The sequence below is a fragment of the Pogona vitticeps genome, chromosome 1, assembly GCF_051106095.1.
Source record: "Pogona vitticeps strain Pit_001003342236 chromosome 1, PviZW2.1, whole genome shotgun sequence".
NCBI lineage: Eukaryota > Metazoa > Chordata > Lepidosauria > Squamata > Agamidae > Pogona > Pogona vitticeps.
Window position 1 is genome coordinate 54,807,395 of NC_135783.1, and position 21,066 is coordinate 54,828,460.

The window sequence follows — 21,066 nt, forward strand, 5'->3', positions numbered from 1 at the left end:
GACGACCCCGCTGAACAACGAATCCGCATTACGATGACTTTTTGCGATCGCTATAGCGATTCGCAAACAGTCATTCCAATGGGGGATTTTTGCTTGACGTCGATTAGGTCCGTGCTTCGCGAACCGTTTGTACGTAAGACAACGATTTTCCCGGCTCCGCAAAATGGCTGTCCTGTGTTTTCCGGACCCATGCTTCTCAGGGCAGCCATTTTTACAGCTTATTGGCGCTTCGCAAAATGGATTCCCTGTGGGCGGTCTTCACTGAACGACAGGGTATTTTCCCCATTGGAACGCATTAAATGGGTTTCAATCTATTCCAATGGGGAAACTGATTTCGCATGATGACGATTTCGCTAAACAGCAATTTTCCCGGAACGGATTATTCGGGGCACCACTGTATACCAATTGTTCCTAACCTTTTGAAGTTGCACTCTCTGGGGCAGTCCTCCAGGAAGGACCAGAACTAGGACAAAACCAGGCCATGATCCCCAATACTGTGGCTGGTTTTGATCTGGACTCTCCATCTTAGCTAACTGAGTTGACCTCATTTAGTATCTACATTTATTAATTGAAGGTCTTAGAAATACAATTTTAAACTGGTGACTATCATTCCACAGTTGTTGCTGTGGGTATACTTAGTTTTTAAAAGAATATCTATTTCTCCCTCTGTAGCAGAAAACTATTTAAATTGCTTTTGCTAGTTGTGAAATAAAAATTGTCTTGTTGGACAGAGATGGTTGGAAATGAAAACCAAAATATTGGCAGGGAAACATTTTAATAAGGAAAATTCTGCCAAATAATTGGAGCCTGAACGTTCTCCACAATCGCATTATAATTTTCATCAAATTCTGTAATAATTTATAATTTCTATGAAGTAATTTCTTTATATTAATAAAATTATTCATAGATTTGTAAGGGTAGGGACATTATTCTTAGATACTGAAGGGTAAGAACGCCTGTTCCTTGAGATGTCAGATTTGGCTACAGTGTAGCATGCTCTATGTAGGCATTATAACTGAATCCCTGAACCCCATTTTAGAGATAATTTTAATCTTTTTCATGTTTTAATCTTGTAATTGTATTTTAAATCATATTTTTAAAATTTATCTTTTAATATTTAACTTATTGTCTTTTTAATTGTGTGAATTTTAATGTTGTGAGCCGCTCTGGGTCCCTTGTTGGGATAAATGTGGCATATAAATAAAACTACTGCTATTGCTGCTATTGCTGGTGCTGGTGCTGGTGCTACTGCTACTGCTACTACTACTACTACTACTACTACTACTACTACTACTACTACTACTACTACTACTACTACTACTACTACTAATAATAATAATAATAATAATAATAATAATAATAATAATAATAATAATAATAATAATAATAATAGTAATAATAGTAATAATAGTAATAATAGTAATAATAATAATAATAGTAAGAAGAAGAAGAAGTAGTAGTTGTGGCAACTTTGGGTATACTCTGAATTTCAAGTTGTGATGGGAATGGGATGCTCATACACAGGAGTTTCAATTTAGAATAATTTATTTTTATTCCTGTGTGAACTTGGAATAACTTAACATTTTTCAAAGAATCTTGGTATAGATTAGGGAGGACAAGGAGGATGTCATCAGCAAATAGATAATTAAACTTTGCCATTAAATCTTAGCTCCTTTGATGTATATATTTATATGTACAGTGGTGCCTCGCTTAACGAGCGCACCATTTAATGACGAATCCACATAGCGATGCGTTTTTTGCACTCGCTTTTGCGATCACATCGCAATGTTTTAGATAGGGAAAACATCACTTTGCGATGGTCGGTAAGCGTTTCGCTTACCGATTTTCGCATAGCGATGTTTTAAAAACAGCTGATCGGCGGTTCCAAAATGGCCGCCGGAAGAAAAAATGGCCGCCCACAGCATTTTTGTGCCCTGTCCTCGCTTACTGGGCAGCGAAAATGGCAGCTGGATGGAGGATTTCCGCATAGCAGTGAGTTTTTCCCCCATAGGAACGCATTAAACGTGTTTTAATGCGTTCCTATGGGGTTTTTTTCCCTGCATAGCAACGAATCCGGATAGCAACGATTTTTTCCGCACAGATTATCGTCGCTATGCGGGGCACCACTGTATTTTGCCAACAGTTTAGTAGCAAAGGCAAAAGAGTGACGAAAGGGAGCATCCCTGTATTATTCTTCTGCTCCTTACAGTTTGAATGGAGTCATGTTTGTTGGTGTGAATAAATGCCTGAGATTTTTTTATAGTCTAGAAAAACAAATGTGTTTCCAAAATAAATATTAACTAACAGTGTTAAAGGATGTGACCATTCAGTATGGGCAAATACCTTTAAAGCATCTAGTGCTAATATCAACCTTTTAAAAAAAAATCTTTATTGCAGTTATATATTATATTCAGCATCCTTCTGATTGCATTTACAAGTTGATGTCATCACTAAGCCTATTTGATCTTATGACACATACATAATAACAGCACTCTTAATTCATGTTGCTAAGATTGCAGTAAGAAAGTTAAGGTCCTGATTTACTAATGAGATAGGCCTTATGACTCATAAGAGAAAATAAACTAAGTCTCAGTTTAGTAGGACCTTGTCCTCACACCATATGCCACCAACACCCACAGCTACATATGAGATATTATTAATTTCTTAAGGAAAACTACAGTCCGTTCATAATCTCCAAGAGAATATCATCCTGGCCATCATGAATGTACAGGTACTTAATATCAATATTCTTCACCAAGATGGCCTATAAGCCATCAGAAATACCATTCGAAATGAGGCCATAGTAAATCTTGCTACCAAGCTGTGTGACTTCATAGTCACATGTAATTATGTATGCTTTGGCAACATGCTACATCTCCAGATCATGACACACATGCCTCAACAGTATGCAAACATAGTCATGGCTGACCTGGAACAACACTTCCTTAATTTGTGTACCTCAGAAACCTCTCCTCTGTCTGAGATCCATTAACAATATTTTTGTCATCTAGACTCATCACAGCAAGGTGTCATTGGAAAAATTCTGCTACAACTTCAGTAATTTTCATCCCTCCATCAACCTAATCTTGGTCCAGATTACTGAATAAGTACACTTTCTCAATGCCACTGTGTAACTGCTCAAGGGACATATCAGCACTTCGTTCTATGAGAAATCCACCATTACTTGTGTCTATCCAGCTTCTGGATCTCAAACTCATTTGTCTTTGTGGTGATCCATGTTATCCATAAAGCTCTCCTCTAACACAACATTGTTTCCCACCCCATTATCTTTATTGCTCATTTTTTTTGATCCATATATTTTAGGCATCCTTCAGTCTCGAAAAACTGTGGTAACGTTCTGTATGGAGGACTTGGAACAGCGTCTAGTGTGGCTGAGAAGGCCAATTCGAGAGTGACAATCCCTTCCACACTGAAGACAAATACAATCGGTACCCCGTCCAGCTCCCTGATTTTGCTGCTTTCGTGACTGCCTCTTTGCCTCAACCTGCTGGACAAGGGTCTCTTCAAATTGGGAGAGGCTGTGATGCACCGCCTGCCTCCAGGCTGAATGCTCAGATGTCAGGTTTCCCATCTGTTGAGGTCCATTCCTAAGGCCTTCAGATCCCGCTTGCAGATGTCCTTGTATTGCAGCTGTGGTCTCCCTCTGGGGCGATTTCCCTGCACTAATTCTCCATACAGGAGAGCTTTTGGAATCTGACCATCAGCCATTCTCACAACATGCCCAAGCCAACATACATGTTGCTTTTTCAGTAATGTATACATGGTAAAAATTCCAGCTCGATCTAGGACTACTCTATTTGGAACTTGGTCCTGCCAGGTGATGCCAAAAATGCATCAGAGACAACGCATATGGAACGTGTTCAGCTTCCTCTCCTGCCGTGCACAAGGGGTCCAGGACTCACCACTGTACAGGAGTGTGCTGAGGACACAGGCTCTATAGACCTGTATCTTGGTGTATGCCATCAGCTTATTGAGCCATACTTACTCTCTTTGTGAGTCTTGAGAACATGGTAGCTGCTTTCCCAATGCGTTTATCCAGCTCAACATCTAGGGAGAGAATGTCAATGATACCACAGCATGAATATTCCTGGCCTTAGTTTTCAATGACTCAGTTTTACATTTAAAGACTTTTTTAAGTTCCTTCATAGCTACCCTTCCATGATTCAAGCGTCCTGTCTTTTGCCTGTGATGTTCGTGTGCTTCTATGTCTCTCTTTGGATGATTGAACTAAGATATTGAAAATTGTTTTAACAATTTCTATTTCTTTGTTGTTGACATTAAAGTTGTTTATTGTTCGGTAGTCATGGTGTTTGTCTTCCCAAAGGTTGCCTATAATCTTGCTTTTGCATTTTCTTCTTTAACCTTTAAAGTTGTTTCAAGTCGTTACTTTTTTTCCTGTCAGTAACATGGTATCTTCTACGTATCTTGGATTCTTCTTCCACCAAGTTATATGCCTCTTTCACCTGAATATAATCGAACTTTTCTTACATGTTCTGCATATACATTGATGGAATATATCCTTGTCTGACATTTTACCTAAAACTTTTTTTTTCATCATATTCTCTCCCAACAGTAGCCTCTTGTCTGAAGCATAGGTTGTGTCACAACACTTAAATGGTGTGGCACACCCATTTCTTTTAGAATGGTTCATGGTTTTTCTTGTTATCAAACATTTTCAGTATACAGTGGTGCCTCACTTAGCGACGTTAATCCATTTCGAAAAAAGGTCCCTAAGTGATTTAATCGTTAAGCGATTTTTAAAAGCCCATAGAAATGCATTAAAACGCATTTAATGCGTTCCTATGGGCTTCAAAACTAACGTTAAGCGAAGATCCTCCATAGGGGTGGCCATTTTCGGTGCCTCTTACGCGAAGCAAAACAGCGGGTGGCCATTTTGAAACCACCGATCAGCTGTTCAAGAAAAGTTCCCGGACCCTTTTTAAACTTTGCATTGCAAAAGCGAGAAGGAGCAATGTTCCCATCTGCTCTCCTTGTCGAGGGAGCTATTTCTTCTTCTCTCTTTTTCTCTCCTGCCTGCCTGAGCCCACCACTGCTTTCCTCCACCGAGTGTGTGGTGTGTGTGAGTGCACGTTCCCATTCCCCTTCCCCTCGCCCCAACGGAGCCCTAGGCCAGACAGCCGGGATTGGCCACCAAGGGCTCTGAGGTCTGCCCACTTGAGCCTGGCTTGGGAGAGAGCGAGAAGGAAGGGAAGGGAAAAAAAGAGGGAAGGCAGGGGAGGCGAGGAGAGCGGGGCCACGCTCCCTGCGCTGCCTAGTCTGGAGTGGGAGCCTGGCAGCGGCGGAGCAGCAGCAGGAGGAACAGGAGCAGCTGCCACCAGAGCCTGCTGGTCTGAGGAGGAGTCAGCCCCGGAGCCCTCTCTGCTCCGTGGGTGCACGTTCCCCTTCCCCTCGCCCCAACGGAGCCCAAGGCCGGATGGCTGGGATTGGCTGCCAAGGGCCCTGAGCTCAGCCCGCTTGAAAGAGAGCGAGACAGCGAGAAGGAAGGGAAGGGGAAAAAAAGAGAAGGCAGGGGAGGCAAGGAGAGAAGAGCGGGTCGGCGCTCCCTGTGCTGCCTAGTCTGGAGTGGGAGCCTGGCAGTGGCAGAGCAGCCACCACCGGAGCCTGCTGGTCTGAGGAGGAGTCAGCCCCGGAGCCCTCTCTGCTCCTTGGGCACAAGGCAAGGCAGGTGGGGGGCTCGCAAGAGGCACCCCTTGCGAGGAGGGGGGGAGGACAGACTCTGGGCTAGAAGGCGAAAGGGGGAAGCCGGCGGAGGAGAGAGCGGCCAGTGGTGGTGGTGGTGTCTCCTGGTGGAGGGTGGGCTTCCACAGGATCCCTTGGCCGGGATGAGAGGCTCCCCCAGAGCTCCCCGCTGCTCTGCTCTCCTCCAGGTGGATCCTCCCACCTCCTCCCGGACGTGCAAGGGTCGCTTTGCCATGATCGCAAAGCGATTTATCCCCATAGAGGCCATCGCTAACTGATCACTCTGGCGATGGCCAAAACCCCGTCGTTAAGCGATTTCATCGTTAAACGGAGCGATCGGTAACCGAGGCACTACTGTATAGGCTGTTAACATTGTTTTCCATATTTGTTGACATATACTTATTAGGATTTTGATTGATTCAGTCCTTGAAATAGCTCTATTGGCATTCTAGCTATCTATTACTGGTAATTTATTTTCCAATTGCTTTTAGAACATATTGCATCTCACTTGTTATCCGGTTCTCTAAAAGGGAAAGCTCTTAAAAAAAAGAGAACTGAGACATGGAGGCTTTCTATTGAAGTTTGTTTATTACAAGTTAAAATCGCTGCTGCAGGAGCGGGGAGGAAGCCAATCACCTAATTAAGTGATTATGGGTTTCTCCAAAGAACAAAGCAACTGGTACAATCTCTTATAGCCTGTCCCTTCAGGGCGATTGGGGTGGGCTCACAATCTCCTTAAAAGGTCATTAAGTTAGTTAGCAATAATTCATTGGATTAGTGAAAACACATTTTAAACATGCGCAGAACAATTCACTTTCCCTAAATCGTCTTTTGTCTTTTGTAACCTCTGCATTCCATTCTTATCTAAGCATGTTGCTTTTCAAGCCTTGAGCTACGAAGAAAGCAAGGAAAGAGGGAGGGGGGGGTCGGGCCTGCTTTTACAAGGCTTCTGCCTAATCTCTCTGAATACACAAACAGCCTGTTACAAGTAAGAACAATAGCCTGCTTTTACGAGGCTTCTGCCTAATTGAATAAGTCAAACATTTACTCCTATCAATCCCCCGTTTTTTTCTTTTTCTACATACTTTGACTTATTCACAGTTATGGTTCTTCTTCTTGGGCTGGGATAATTTTGTAACTTATCTCTGATTCTCTCATACGCCCGGTAATTTCTGCAATTGCTTCCTGTGTATCTCCAGTTTCAAGGCAGCAATTTGTCAAATTAAATTTTCCACACACTATAGATCCCTTGCCCAGCTTGCAGGATCATCATAACAAGTTTGAGTCCCCAAGGAGTTTTGTACTCTACCTTGTCAAATGTACAAGAGGCAATATTACCAACACAATTGAAAATGGACTTATAGGTTAAGGTCTGTTGTTCCCTGCTCCCCTGTCTTGTCGTTATTACACAGGGGCAGGTGGATCCTGTAGCTTATAGCACAAGGCTCAAAAGAGCCCTAACACTATCATTATTTTGCCATCAACCCTTGGTCTGCCAATAAGCATCTGCCTGATATTTCTCCAAGACACTAGAGGGGTGGGCTTTACCTTCGCCTGTAGTGGGAGTTCCATTCCTCGTCTGGACTGGGTGCTGACCAGGGGCTTTCGTTCCTGCACTTCCAACACGTCTCGCGGTGCACCAAAGATGCGTAACGGAGCCATCTCTTGGGAATGGCCTCTGTTGTCGCCGAGCTATCGGATCGAATTCTCCACTGATAGCTTGCAGTTGGCGTTTTTACAGCCCACAAGCTTTCGTCCCACAGCCCTTCAGGATATCCCATTTCAGCACATACCACCTCAGGGTCGGGTTCTCGTCAAATTTGGTTTCTCTGACACTCCAGTGGTGAGGGCAAAAATGACAATACAAGAAAAGGGGTTTACTCCTATCTGGGGAACCCAAACTACCGGGAGGTGAAAGTGCGAGGGCAGAGAGGTCACTCCCCTCGGAGAATGGTTTTCCTTTCCTCCTCCCAATCAATGGTCCCCTCGTCCTCCAACACTACTTGATCACCAATTGAATATCCTTTAAAGAAATAGAGTCCCCACCGACTTCTGTCTACTTTTAAATGCACCCCCCCCGGTTTGGACCAGGTTATTAACCTTGCTTACCTCTATATACACACTAAAGAAAAGACAACAATGATGCGCTAACCGACTAATGGACATTACGTATGTCGTTTAAAAATAGTCTTTAGTCCGTCCTTGGACACAGGCACGACTTTCCACCGTCCCTCAGGGTTGACTGCGTGTTTGGCTCGAGTATGGTGAGTCCAGCCTAATTCTTTGGTTCTTATAGCAGTTTCAGTTGTCAACAGTATCTGGAACGGACCAAGCCATCTTGGGGCGAGCGGCTCACTCTTCCATGCCTTGATATAAGCCCAATCTCCGGGGTGGAAGGAATGCACTGCTACCTCCAATGGCGTTCGTTGCACTGAGATGCCTCGCTCCCTGTTATCGGAAAGAATAGAAAACAGGGCCAGCAAATATTTTCTTATAAAGGCATCCTTGAACAAATCTAGATTAGGGCTCACTCTCTGTGTACTAACATCCCAAATTCCCATTCCGTACAGGCTTTCAAAAGGCGAGAGTCCTGTAATGCTATGCGGCTTAGTTCTTATAGCGTATAAAGCTAGGGGCAAAACCTTCGGCCAGGGCAACTGCGCTTGTTGCTTCAACTTATTAATTTGTTTCTTTAAAGTCTGGTTCATCCTTTCAGTTCGTTGTAACACCCTCTGAGTGAAGTGTGTACCCCTGTCACTTGTTTTACAAACAGTCCCTGCCGTTGCCCGAGCCGTAGGGTAAGCCTCTACCCAGCCAGTGAGCTGATCAGTTATCACCAAACAATGATTCCAAGGTCCTGACTTTGGCATATCAATAAAATCACATTGCAAATTTTCAAAGGGGTGGACGGCCAGAGGTCGTCCTCCCATTTCTGTTTTTCTCGGGTTATTCTTATTTACTCTCTGGCAAGGAATGCAGTGGGCTAAAATGGTGTTGGCGTGTGACCACACTTTTTTTCCTGCGTATCGCTGCAGAAAGGCTGAGACCAAAGCCTTGACTCCCCAATGTCCTCCCTCGTGCAATGCCTTGAGGACTTCCCCGACCACCCCCTCGGGTAGCCATTGCCTTCCATCTTTTAATTTCAATATGCCATTCACCATTGTAGCTCCCTGCGCCTCTGCCAATTCCAGCTCCTTTTGTGAATACACCAAAGGGGCAGTGATCTCTTTACTGGTAGGAATAAGGGCTGCTAAGAGGGCGGGAGTCAATTCTTTTTCCGCCGCTTTTCTTGCCACTTCGTCAGCCAGCCTGTTTCCTACTACCTCCGGGGAGTTTCCTTTCTGGTGCCCTGGAATGTGGATAATAGCTACCTCGGACGGGAGGCTCAACGCTTCCAGGGTATCCAGTACCAACTGATGGTGGGCCAGATTCTTTCCCTGGGATGTAAGTAGTCCTCTTTCACTCCAAATTTTTCCAAAAACGTGTACTACTCCACATGCATACTTAGAGTCTGTCCAGATATTTACAGATTTTCCTGTGCTTATTTCTAAGGCTCTTTTTAGGGCATATAATTCTGCAGTCTGAGCTGACATGGATGGGGGAATGGGTCCGGATTCAACTTCAAGCCCCCCATCCTCTACCACCGCATATCCCGTTATTCTTTTCCCATTCACTACTCTAGAGGAACCGTCAGTGTACAAGTTCCATGCCTCCTCTATTACCTCTTCCTGTAGGTCTTCCCTAAACTTTGTCTATAGATCAGTCAGGGCAATACAATTATGCTCGTTACACAGTTCCTTCCTGACAGTTTCTGATAAACCTTCTGCTGGGCCACAATGGTCGGTGGTGGTCAGTATTAGATTGGGCTTTTCAAGGAGAATAGCCTCGATCTGTAGCAGCCTACTGTCCGTCATCCACCGCCTAGCTGTATGGGTGAGGATAGTCCTATGCTGGTGCGAAGAATGCAGGACAATTGCCTCAAAGGGTGGTATCGTCCTGCCTTCTTCTGTGCTAGTACTCCCTTGGCCACCCCGTTACTCACGGTTACAAATAGGTGGCTAGGTTTCTTTGGATCTGACAAAGCAACATGCCCTCCTTTCCCAGTACATTATGTTCCTATGTTGCATTTACTCCTGGAACAATCTGTTCCCATTCCTCCTTTGTTCTCAAATCCTTCACCTTAAAACTGAATTATATATATTTTTCCTAACAATTTCTGGGCTTGGGCTTGATGTAGTTGTTTACTATAAGGATCAAACCATAGCCCATAGTTTGCAAGGCATCCATGCCAATGATTAGATCCTCTGTGGCTTCTGGATCCTATATAAATTCACTCTCAATAAAAATACCACACATGTTCACAACAGTCAGCAGAAGATTCCCTCAACTGATTGGCCTGATACACTTTCCAAAAGTATACCCTCTGTTAGTTTGATCCAGGTAACCTCTTAAACTGTTAAGACGGGTAGTGGCCCCTGAATGCAGAAGTGACTTCTAAGGAATTCCCACAGAAAGTGCCTATGTAACAATCCTGGTAAAACAAGCAAACCATTTCTGGTGCGAAATCAACCCCCCTTGTCTCTCCAGCTCCCACTTCGTGCATCTGGAGAAGCAGGGAGGGGGGGTCTGCTTGCTATCTCTTATCTACTAACCTATTTCTTTCTCCTGTCTTCAAACTCTCTTCCTTTGCATTTATACATGCATCACCGCCAACATAGCTCTCTTTCTTCTCCACCTGTTTAACACTTAATGGTTTCCAAATGGGAACCTCCAAAGAGACTCCATTCACTCCTATTTCTCTTAGGACTCCTCCTGAGGATTCCATTTCATGTACACTTTTGGACAACATTCTCTGTGCCTACTGAGAAAGTTACGTTTCCTTCTTCTCTTTTGATCCTTTTTCCTTCAGCTAACTGTAGTGCTTAGCTTAGAGCAAACAGTTCTGCTGTCCGAGCTGGCATGCACTATTAATTTTATTAAGGACTCCTTTCCTGAATCTCCTTTCTCATTTCCCCTCAAAACTCCTTACCTGATCTTTCTTTGCAACAACCTTCCTTGCCTTCTTTACAATATTTCCAATTACTCCCTCCTTTCCTTACTCTCTCTCTCTTTGCCTAGCTTCACCCAAGTATTTCCTGAGCCACCTTAAAAGTGAACACAGTAAGGGCCCCTTGCCCCCCTTCTTCATCCCCTTCTCTTCTGGGCGGGTAGGGCAGAGGAGAACTCCTCTAGTTCCCCTTCGTTCTTTCTACTTTCTTCTGACCTTCCTCTACCTCCCTGGTTCCTCTCCCACGGCCTCGTCCACGGGCCCCTGCCCATGGAGGATCTGCGCCATCAATTTCAACTTTCTCTTGTCCTTCTCTTCTTCCCTTCTTGCTACCACCTTTTGAGCTTCCGCTAACAACTGTCCTATGGGGTTGGTTGTCATGTCATCCATTTTCTGTAATTTGGACTTTATGTCCGGGTAACACCCTGACACAAATTCCAACCTCAGAATATTTTCATTTCCTGGATCTTCTGGGTCCAGCCCAGTGTACCTTCGCATATTGCGTTTTAGCCTTTCCAGATATTCAACTGGACTTTCATCTTTTCCTTGGGGTTGACCAAAAGCCAATTTCATGCTAACAGTCTTAGGGACTGTTGTCTCTAGCCCTTTCAACAAGAATTCTTTCATTTCTGCACTTCGCCCTCTAACATTTTCATCCTGGAAATCCCAATCTCCAGGGGTTACTTCTGGAAGTGCTTCCCTGGCCGCCTGCTCGGTCCGGGCGGCATTTTGCCCTTGCCAGAGTCTCCTAGCATGACTCAATGCCTGGTTGGTATATGTGACTCCGGCCAGCTGCTTACAAATGTGCAGCAATTCTGTGGGCTTGTAAATCATAGTCCCTAAAGCATCTCTGAGGTCCGTTACAAAGCCAATCGGGTCCTCAGGTAGGTTGGGCAGTTGTTGTTTTATAATTCGGATATCAGAATTGGTTAAAGGGACTTACACGTATCTGACGGCCGTTCCCATCGGAACTTCCCTTAATGGATACTGCGTACAGGCTCCTGACTGCTCCCCTATTTCCTTTGCTTTGGAGCGGGTTACTGGTCCGGTAGGCAGTGTCCCATCCTCAATTCTATTAATAATTTCCTTGCATTTAGTAGTTAATTCCTTAACCTCCTCTTCTCTTAATGGGGTGGAGCAGTCCACAGTCGAAGCAGTGCTTCCAAGACTCCTACTCCGGAGAGGATTCAGCTGTTCTTCCTCTCTTAGTACCTCATTATACCCTGACGGCTGAACCAGAGCTGGGGCCAGCGCGGCCGCTTGTGCCGGCACCAGCTCCTGTCCAGTCACGTCTCCGGGCGGGGCCGTTGGAGGTGGAGGCTGATGGCTTACAAACTCCAATGGGTCGAATTTTGACATTTCCTCACCTTGTAACTTAGAACCTATCAAGTCTCTACTTACTGCCAACCTTCTCCAAATTTGATTAGGTACCACATCCAAGAATCTACATAGGGGGTACGAGGTGGATGGGCGAGGTAGACATCATCCACCCGCTTGATGTCTTCAAAATTATTAGAGCCAAATTTTGGCCATTTAGGGCGAATATCAAACTGTGTCCAAATTTCAGTGCACATACGGAACATTTCCTTCTATGTCTGAAACTCCTGTTCCTTTACAGACTCCCAATGCAGCAACAGTTTGCCCAGCGCACTGTTGCTTGGAATTTCTAACTCCCTTTCGCCTAGCGGATTTGGAGTCGGGGCGTCCCCCTCAGAATTCCGGTCCCCCCGGGACCTCCTGGACCCCAGGTCCTTCTGAGACGTCTGTCTGGTTTCCCATCCCACGGGAGACAGGAGACAATTAGGGAAAGGGTTTTGCGTCAAGAGTAAGGACACGACAGGGTATCGACAATCAGTCACACAACCTGACCCAGGGTTCCGGATCACACATCGGTTACCGTAGGGAACTGCAGGTTCACTCACTCCTTCATTCACCCAACAACGACCAACCCTTTCAGAGTTTCCCACTTCAACCTACCAAGGTCCGTTGGTCCGCTGGCCCGTTGGTCCGTTGGCCGGCCGGCTTGAAAAACCTCTCGCGTTCGTGCCTCTTTCCGAGTTCTTGATGCCAAGCAGCCAAAGCGTCGGCAAGGAAGCGGCTGCCTGAAAAGGAGGCAGAGGCGCCCTCCGATTCACTTTACCACCGCCTGTTTTGCCTGACCTCAACTGGACCAAAGCCCAGCCCCAATCGGGGCGTTTAGAGATCCCGGACGAGCCCCCAAAATTGTTATCCGGTTCTCTAAAAGGGAAAGCTCTTTAAAAAAAGAGAACTGAGACACGGAGGCTTTCTATTGAAGTTTGTTTATTACAAGTTAAAATCGCTGCTGCAGGAGCGGGGAGGAAGCCAATCACCTAATTAAGTGATTATGGGTTTCTCCAAAGAACAAAGCAACTGGTACAATCTCTTATAGCCTGTCCCTTCAGGGCGATTGGGGTGGGCTCACAATCTCCTTAAAAGGTCATTAAGTTAGTTAGCAATAATTCATTGGATTAGTGAAAACACATTTTAAACATGCGCAGAACAATTCACTTTCCCTAAATCGTCTTTTGTCTTTTGTAACCTCTGCATTCCATTCTTATCTAAGCATGTTGCTTTTCAAGCCTTGAGCTACGAAGAAAGCAAGGAAAGAGGGAGGGGGGGGTCGGGCCTGCTTTTACAAGGCTTCTGCCTAATCTCTCTGAATACACAAACAGCCTGTTACAAGTAAGAACAATAGCCTGCTTTTACGAGGCTTCTGCCTAATTGAATAAGTCAAACATTTACTCCTATCACACTTGTTAAAATTCTGGACTTTTCTTTGCAGGAGTCTTCTTTGATGGAATTTGTACTCCTTGGAACTCTTCTGTTTAAACTCTTCATTATATTGTGTCCATCTTTTCTTAATAATATCTCTGCTTTTTATCCTGTTGATATGGCAATCTGTAACATTATTCCCACTATGGATTAATATCTAAAATGCATCATCTGTTCCTTGTAACTAATTAGACTTATAAAGCCTTGTCTCCTCTACCCCCTTTTATTACCCTTCCTTCCATGGTGCTGAGTCACTGAGCGAGGCAGAGACTCTGTATGTTTACCTGATTGTCAGCGTTACCTGAGCTGCTGTCGCTTTCTTTGTTTATTCTTTTGGTATGTTATATAATACAGTTTTACCATTTTGTTTGTTTTCTTAGGGACCCCCGTTTACCCTTGCCCTAAGAGAACTAGATAAAGTATATATACTATTTATCTCAGCGTCTTGAAGCCTCCTTTTTTTCAACAGATCCATGGTTATTCTGATTCATAGTCACAGTTGTGTTTAGTAATATAATTGGTTTTCTTTATAAGGACTTTGAAATTATCAGAAATATAACTCTACTCGTTATAGTTCTAAAGTATACTTAATATTAGGTTGCTACCCAGTGTGATGTATTAGCGCAACCCTATACAGGTCTACTCAAGAGTAATTCTCATTTATTTAAAGGAGTTTTTTCCTCCAAATTAGGTGTCTAAACGATTGCAGTCTTGCTTAAATTTCATTGCCTATAAAAATACATCAAGTGTTAATGTTGCATATAGATGTAAATGTTAGACAAATATTTTAGGTATTGTAATGTGAAGAAACTAATTTAACTGATGTCTCCATTTTATAAAGGCAACATATTAATTTTTTTTTCTAGAATGCCAGCTAATGAAAACAGAGAGACCGAAACCAAACACTTTTATAATCCGATGTCTTCAGTGGACCACTGTGATAGAAAGGACATTTCACGTAGATACACCAGAAGAACGGTGAGATTTGTTACATAAACTGAGTTTTTTTAAGAAACCCATTCACTGCATCTTGGTTTTCATTAAGCTGAAAATATGGCATACATAGATTTTTTTGTGCTCTTATTGCAAAATTTATAAATAAGATTACTCCTAATTCATTTAAAAAAATCTGTTCTTTTATGCTTTTCAAGTTTGAAACATTATCACAATTTGTGTAGAAAAAATGTTATTAGCACTGTGAGCACTGATCGTTAATACACAAGATACACAAGAAAGTGCAAAAGAAATAGTTGACATCCATCAGGATTCTGATTTATTATAATTATAATAGTAAATTTTAAATGGATAAAGATTGTAAAGATGGGGGATTTGTATTTGTATACAGATACAAAGCCTGCAGGCACAGCTGGCCAGCTTGATCAACACCCACCCTCAGACCCTGCCGGACCACTTACTGTGTGGCATGCAGCGTGCATGGCCAGTGTCATCTTCTGTGCCCCAATTGTGTCAATATCTTGGGTACCGCAGCCCTGCCTCCCTGCTCACTCAGCCACTCAGTGGCTGAGCAGGGAGACTTGTCCTCCTGCTCCCTTGATGGAGTGGCTGGGCAAGCAGGAAGGCGGAGCTGCAGCAGCCAACCTACTGCTGTGATTGGGGTGCAGAAGATGACGGTGGCCACACACACTGTGCGGTAAGTAGTCCGGTGGGGTCTGGTGGGGTCTAATTTCCTATTGAAATTTGTCATATTTACTTTCAAGTAATATACAGTATCGTGCACATGGGATCATCCAGTACTGTTTCTAGTTAATGGGTATTAAGGATACATACTTTAGGGGCCCATGTGCCCATTCATCCTTTTTTTAACACTGTGTCCAAAGCTGCAAAATTATTCCTGTATGACTAGTCACAAAATGTTGGAAGCACTTTCTCTGTCTTATCCTCTTTGTCTCTGCATGTGTTCTGTTTCTCCCCCCCACTTTCTTTTTCTTCCCCCCTCATACCTACATTGAGAGGGAGAGAGTAAAAATATTGAGAGGGCACTCTCTCTCTCTCTCTCTCTCTCTCTCTCTGAATGGCTGGCACAGGAAAGGATAATGCAACAGGACAATTGATTGGCCACTATGTTTGTGGAGCTCAGTACAGTATGTTTGTATACATATTATACCTCATCCTCTATGCTAGTTGTATATTTATGAAATGTATTTATTTATAGTCACTGTCCTGGTTTGACAGGGAAGAATGGACAGAAGCCATTCAGGCAGTAGCAGACAGGCTTCAAAGGCAAGAAGAGGAGAGAATGAACTGCAGTCCAACCTCACAGATTGATAATATTGGAGAGGAGGAGATGGATGCTTCCACAACCCATCATAAAAGAAAGGTATTTAGAGATTATCCTTGAAAATCCTTACATTTTAATGACACCGTTTATAAATCATGGTATTAAAATGTAAGTGTGAACACTGGAGTTGATACAGGTCCTCTGGATATAACCGTGGCCTCTGCAGGCCCTATATTAATGCATATGTTTCAGTTATTTCAGCCTGATGTGGGCAGAACCCTTGGTGAAGTGAAGGTTACCACGTGTCTGTTGGGCCCTTGCCTTTCCTAGCTTATAAAACCTGCCAGAAAGGGCCTGGTCAAGTGGGTAGAAGGACTGGTGAATTCTTCCTTTCAACCGAGTAGGATCCCAATGAGCTTAAAGGAGGCCTTAGTAAGATCATTGCTCGAAAAGCCTTCTTGGATCCCACAAAACGAGATACTGGACAAACTCTCATATTCCATCCTTAGGGAGGTGATGGAGTAGGTCACAGCTTCTCAATTACAGCAGTTCCTGGATGAAACAGACTCAGTCTCTTTAGATCCATTTCAGACTTACTTCAGACTGGGTTATGGGATGGAGACTCCTTTGATCACCTTGGTGGATGACCTACCCCAGGAACCTGGCAATGGGAGTGTGCCCCTTTTGGTTTGATCATGGTATCTTTCTGGCCTAACTCTCTAGGATGGGACTTGGGGGCACTGTTTTATGGTGGCTCTGGTCCTTCCTGGAGGAGAGAATTCAGAGGGTGGTGCTGAGAACTTCTGTCTAACACCCTAGCTGCTGGCCTGTGAATTCTGTTTCTATTTTGTCTCCTATGTTATTTAATATCTACATGAAACCACTGAGGGAGGTTGTCTCAAATTTGGAGGTTCAGTGTCATTAGTATGGTGATTTTGTTTTATTTTGATAAAAATCAATTAGAGTAGGGCCCTATATCTGTGGGGGATTGCTTCCAAGCCCCCTGCAGATGCTGAAAACTGGATTATAGCAAACACTATAAGAAGGTAGAAGTGTTTCCCAAATTGTGCGCTGCTGAACCTCCCAAAGGGTGCCATGGGAAAGGGAAGGGAATGTAGAGCAAGGTCTATCCCCCCTCCCCTCGCAGTTCCTCTGCAGTATCTGGCTTTCCTGATCTCAGGCACATTGATCTTGCCTGGCTGCCCTGGCTGATCTTGCTAGGGCTGCCTCAGTTGCTCGTTTTGGAGTGGGCTGGGCTGTCTCCCAGGCTTTGCTGTCCCCAGAGCTGCCTGTCTTTATCCTCATCCCCCACCCACCCCACCATGTCACCACCCTCAGGAGAGGAGGCTCAGGCTTTCCCCCACACACACACAGTGTGTGAAGGGGCCAAGTGCCAGGGGTGGGGATAGATAGGGGTGAGAGCCACCCTTTCTAGGTCTGCTTCCTCGTGAAGTGCTGCGACCCAGAGGTGGCTCTGAGGCGGTGGCGGCATCCGCCCACCTGCCTGAGACTGAAGGTCTAGGTGAACGGGCGGGGAACCGAACCTAGAGAGGAGGATGAGCCTTGCATGAGGCAAGGGCTCCCCATGCCCAGGATCAGGGAAGGCGGGGCAGGGCAGAGCAGAGCAGGGTAAGAGGCTGTCGCCCACCCCGAGCAGCCATTCCATGCTGATCCCGCGGATAAGTGGGTCCTACTATGTGTTGATTTTGTTTACCAAGTTAGTGTGGTTTTTGTTTTGAGTTTTAAAAAATATTTGTATACTTTATGTTTTTAGCTTGTAAACGTCTTCTATGGGTGTAAGCTGCCTTGGGTCCTTTGTAAGGAGAAAGGCAGCGTAAAAATATTTTAAATAAATAAATAAATAACTCAGTCTCGTAATTTTGGTTCTCTCATTAAACAGATTTCAGGGCTGCTTAGATGCTTGCTTAACTTCTATTTTATCACAGACCTGATTCATGCTTCATGACAAACCATGATGTTATGTTCTGAAAAATTAGGCTTGTAAAAAACATTGGGGGATATCACTTTGATGACCAGTTTAATTAACAAACTGTGATATGTATAGTTATCTCTAATTTTAAGATTAATATATGTTTATAGTTTATTTTTATAGTAGTGTTGTTTATGTGGTTATTGTTTTGTCTTGTTGTGGCCTTGTAGCCAGATGGGCGGTATACAAAACAAACAAACACACAAAATTCACATATTTAGATAACAAGTCTAAACCACACTAAAATGGTAAACAAAATCAGCATACAGTGGTGCCTCGCTTAACGAGCGCACCGTGTAACGATGAATTCGCATAGCGATCCCTTTTTTGGGATCGCTAATGCAAAGGCATCCCAACCGCCGCAATGGGCAAAACTCACATTGCGACCCCCGCGGATCAGCTGTTCTTCGGTGGTTTCAAAATGGCCGCCGGACGCCCAAAATGGACGTGCGCAGCGTTTTCGCGCCCTGCCCTCGCTTACCGAGGGCGTGAAAATGGCTGACGATGGGGAAAACTTCGCTTAACGGTGAGTACAGAAGCCATTGGAATGGCATTTTCCATCCCGTTTAGCGATGTTTTCTTATAGCGATGGTTAATCCGGAACGGATTAACCTCGCTACGCGGGGCACCACTGTAATTTATTTTTTCAACATAAAACAAAAGTATTGTGCTGGTGACTCTGAACCCCCAAATTTGAGACAACCTCTCCCAATGGTTCCATGTAGATAACATAGGAGACAAAACAGAAACAGAACTTGTAGGCCAGCAGCCAGGGTGTTAAAACAGGAGTCCCCAGCACTACCTTCTGAATTCTCTTCTTTAGGATGGACCAAAGCCACCATAAAACAGTGCCATCAAGTCCCATCCTAGAGAGAAAGACCAGAAACATGCCATGGTTAATTATGCCTACACTTGTTTGTGCTATGGGCGGGTACAAAACTGGATGAAAGAATTGTCTCCAGCACTAAATTTAGGGAGATTCAAATCTTTTACCTGTACAGCAGTGTTGTGACATGTACAAATCATGCCTGAGTGGTTCCAGTTAGAGCCTATGATTTTCTGACTGGCTGAGAACTCTAGCCATTTGAAACAACATGGAGTCTTGTGTCAGCTTGGTCCTAACAGGTTGCAGTAAATGCATCAAAAGTGGGCTACAGTCAGGATATAACGAAAATGTCCTTTTTGGCCATTTTTCCTGCCTCATTACCCAGATTTCCCAATGGACCACATCCCCCAAGATTTCTCAGTGTCAAAATTGGCAAAAGGGGGGTATTTCTATGCTCAAAACTATGTCAACAGAAATTTCAAATATTTTACTTTGTGTCTTGGGCAAGATAAAAGTTTATCCTGCATAAAATAGTGCTCTTTTTTGTACAGAAAACAGATGGCAACATATCTATTAGACCTACTATTGTATGGCCATTAGATTACAGTTTTGCTGGAACTCTCAAATGATATGCACAAACATGGAGGGATTTTGCAGGTGAAAAACAATTTCAAGAGAACATACAGAGACATCATTTTATAGACTTCACAAGACAGAGGTGAATCTTGCACAGCATAGAGCTCTTCTACAGAGAGAACAATAGATACTTTTCTAGCTTGCAAAGAAGAGAAAGTATGTTCTGCACCGGATGGTGCTGTTTTCTTTGCAGAATGAAGCTGATGTTTTTACAGTGTATTGTGCACAGAACAGAGCTCTCTCTCTCTTTTTTGAAACCAGAAGACATTATTTTAGCTTGCATAAGACAGAAGCGTATCCTGCACAGGATACAACTCTTTTCGTGTATGCAGAAAACAGCAAACATTTATTAAAAGTGTGTCTTGTGCAGAGTGGTTTCTTTGCAGAAGGCAGCAAATTTTTTATAGTTTGCATGCGATACAATTATATCATTCACAGTATACAGCTGTTTTGCAAAGAAAAGAGATAACCATCAGATAATTTTTTCCTAGCCTGCACAAGATAAGATATACCGTGCTTCTGTAATATTTTTCAGTGCCACTGTTGGAGAAAGGAAAGGATCCTTGTGCCAAAAAAAAAAAAAAACATTTCAGAGAGCTTTCAGATACCTTATTGTTTGTCATAGTCCCTATGATTCACACAGTTGGGTCTGCGCCTTCTCACAAGCACTCTTCACAAAACCTTCCAGAGTTTGAGCCTCAAGTCTGATTTCTTTTTCTGTTTCTGCACATGCTCTTCCCACTTCCCTGAGTCCCTTTTTGTCTTCCATGTGGCAACTAAATCCTTAGATTGCTCAAGTGCTCAAAAAGTTATAATTACAGTGGGGTCTTGACTTGAGAACTTAATCCGTATTGGAAGGAGGTTCTCAAGTCAAAATGTTCTCAAGTCAAATCTGCATTTCCCATAGGAATGCATTGAAAACCATTTGATCCGTATCTGCTCTTTTCCGTCCATAGAAACTAATGGGAAGCTGCTATTCTGCCTACGACCACTAGAGGGGGATATTTTGTTTCTTTTTTTCTTAGGTCAAGAAAGGTTCAGGGAAGGCAGGGAAAATACAGTCCAGGCAGCACCAGGCAGTCTGAAGACTCCCAATCAACTTTCTAAACGCTGGGAGGAGTGAGGAAGCAGACAGGCACCCTTTTCACTGGCCAACAGTTAACTGAAAGTTCAAATTTTGCACTTTCCCTGCCTCCCACGTGGCTTTTTTTAGTTCTTAACTCAAATCTAAGTATGTAAGTCAAGTCAATATTTTCCTATGAGAGTGGTTCTTAAGTCAAAATGTTCTTAACTCAAGGCGTTCTTAAGTCAAGACCCCACTGTATTTAAATAGCCTCTAAAAACTCACGTCTACTTACCTTTGTCTGTTGTCTTTACATTTTAAAAAGTTAAGACGGTTTTTGTCATGCCCTCACTCCTTCCCCTCCCTCTCCTTTTCCAATGGTTGAATCTAATGGTTTTTGCCCTCAGCAGCCTCAATGGAATACTGTTCTAACTGTGGTGCAAAGCTACCTCAGGCATGACCAATGTTTATTTTGCTTTGGACAAGCTTATGTATTTATGTATTTATTTGGGCAAGCTTATGTATTTATTTATGTGTTTATTTGGACAAGCTTGTGTATTCTGCAGAGGATTTACTGAACTAAATTTGAAAAATCTCCAGTCACATTTAAAGTCATACCTTTGGGGAAAATTCCTAAAAGCAAAAGAGCCTCATGACGCAGTGGTTAAACCACTGCACTGCAGCTAAAATTGTGCTCATGACCTGGGGTTCAATCCCAGGTAGCCAGGCCAAGGTTGACTCAGCCTTCTAT

General features: G+C 43.7%; 1 protein-coding gene across 9 annotated transcripts in view; it reads left to right on the top strand.

Moving 5' to 3' along the window:
* Positions 1-21,066, top strand: part of AKT3 (AKT serine/threonine kinase 3) — a 287,165-nt gene that overhangs the window by 175,092 nt on the left and 91,007 nt on the right. For 5 of the 9 annotated variants that reach the window (XM_078383109.1, XM_072993019.2, XM_020787673.3 and 2 more), the window contains 2 exons: positions 14,428-14,539; positions 15,755-15,899. In XM_078383109.1, coding sequence (XP_078239235.1) covers positions 14,439-14,539; positions 15,755-15,899 — 246 coding nt within the window. In that variant the 5' untranslated portion in view covers positions 14,428-14,438. Of the gene's footprint in view, positions 1-13,788; positions 13,898-14,427; positions 14,540-15,734; positions 15,900-21,066 lie in introns of those variants that run through there. The other 4 variants (XM_078383108.1, XM_020787699.3, XM_078383110.1 and 1 more) reach the window with 2 other exon arrangements.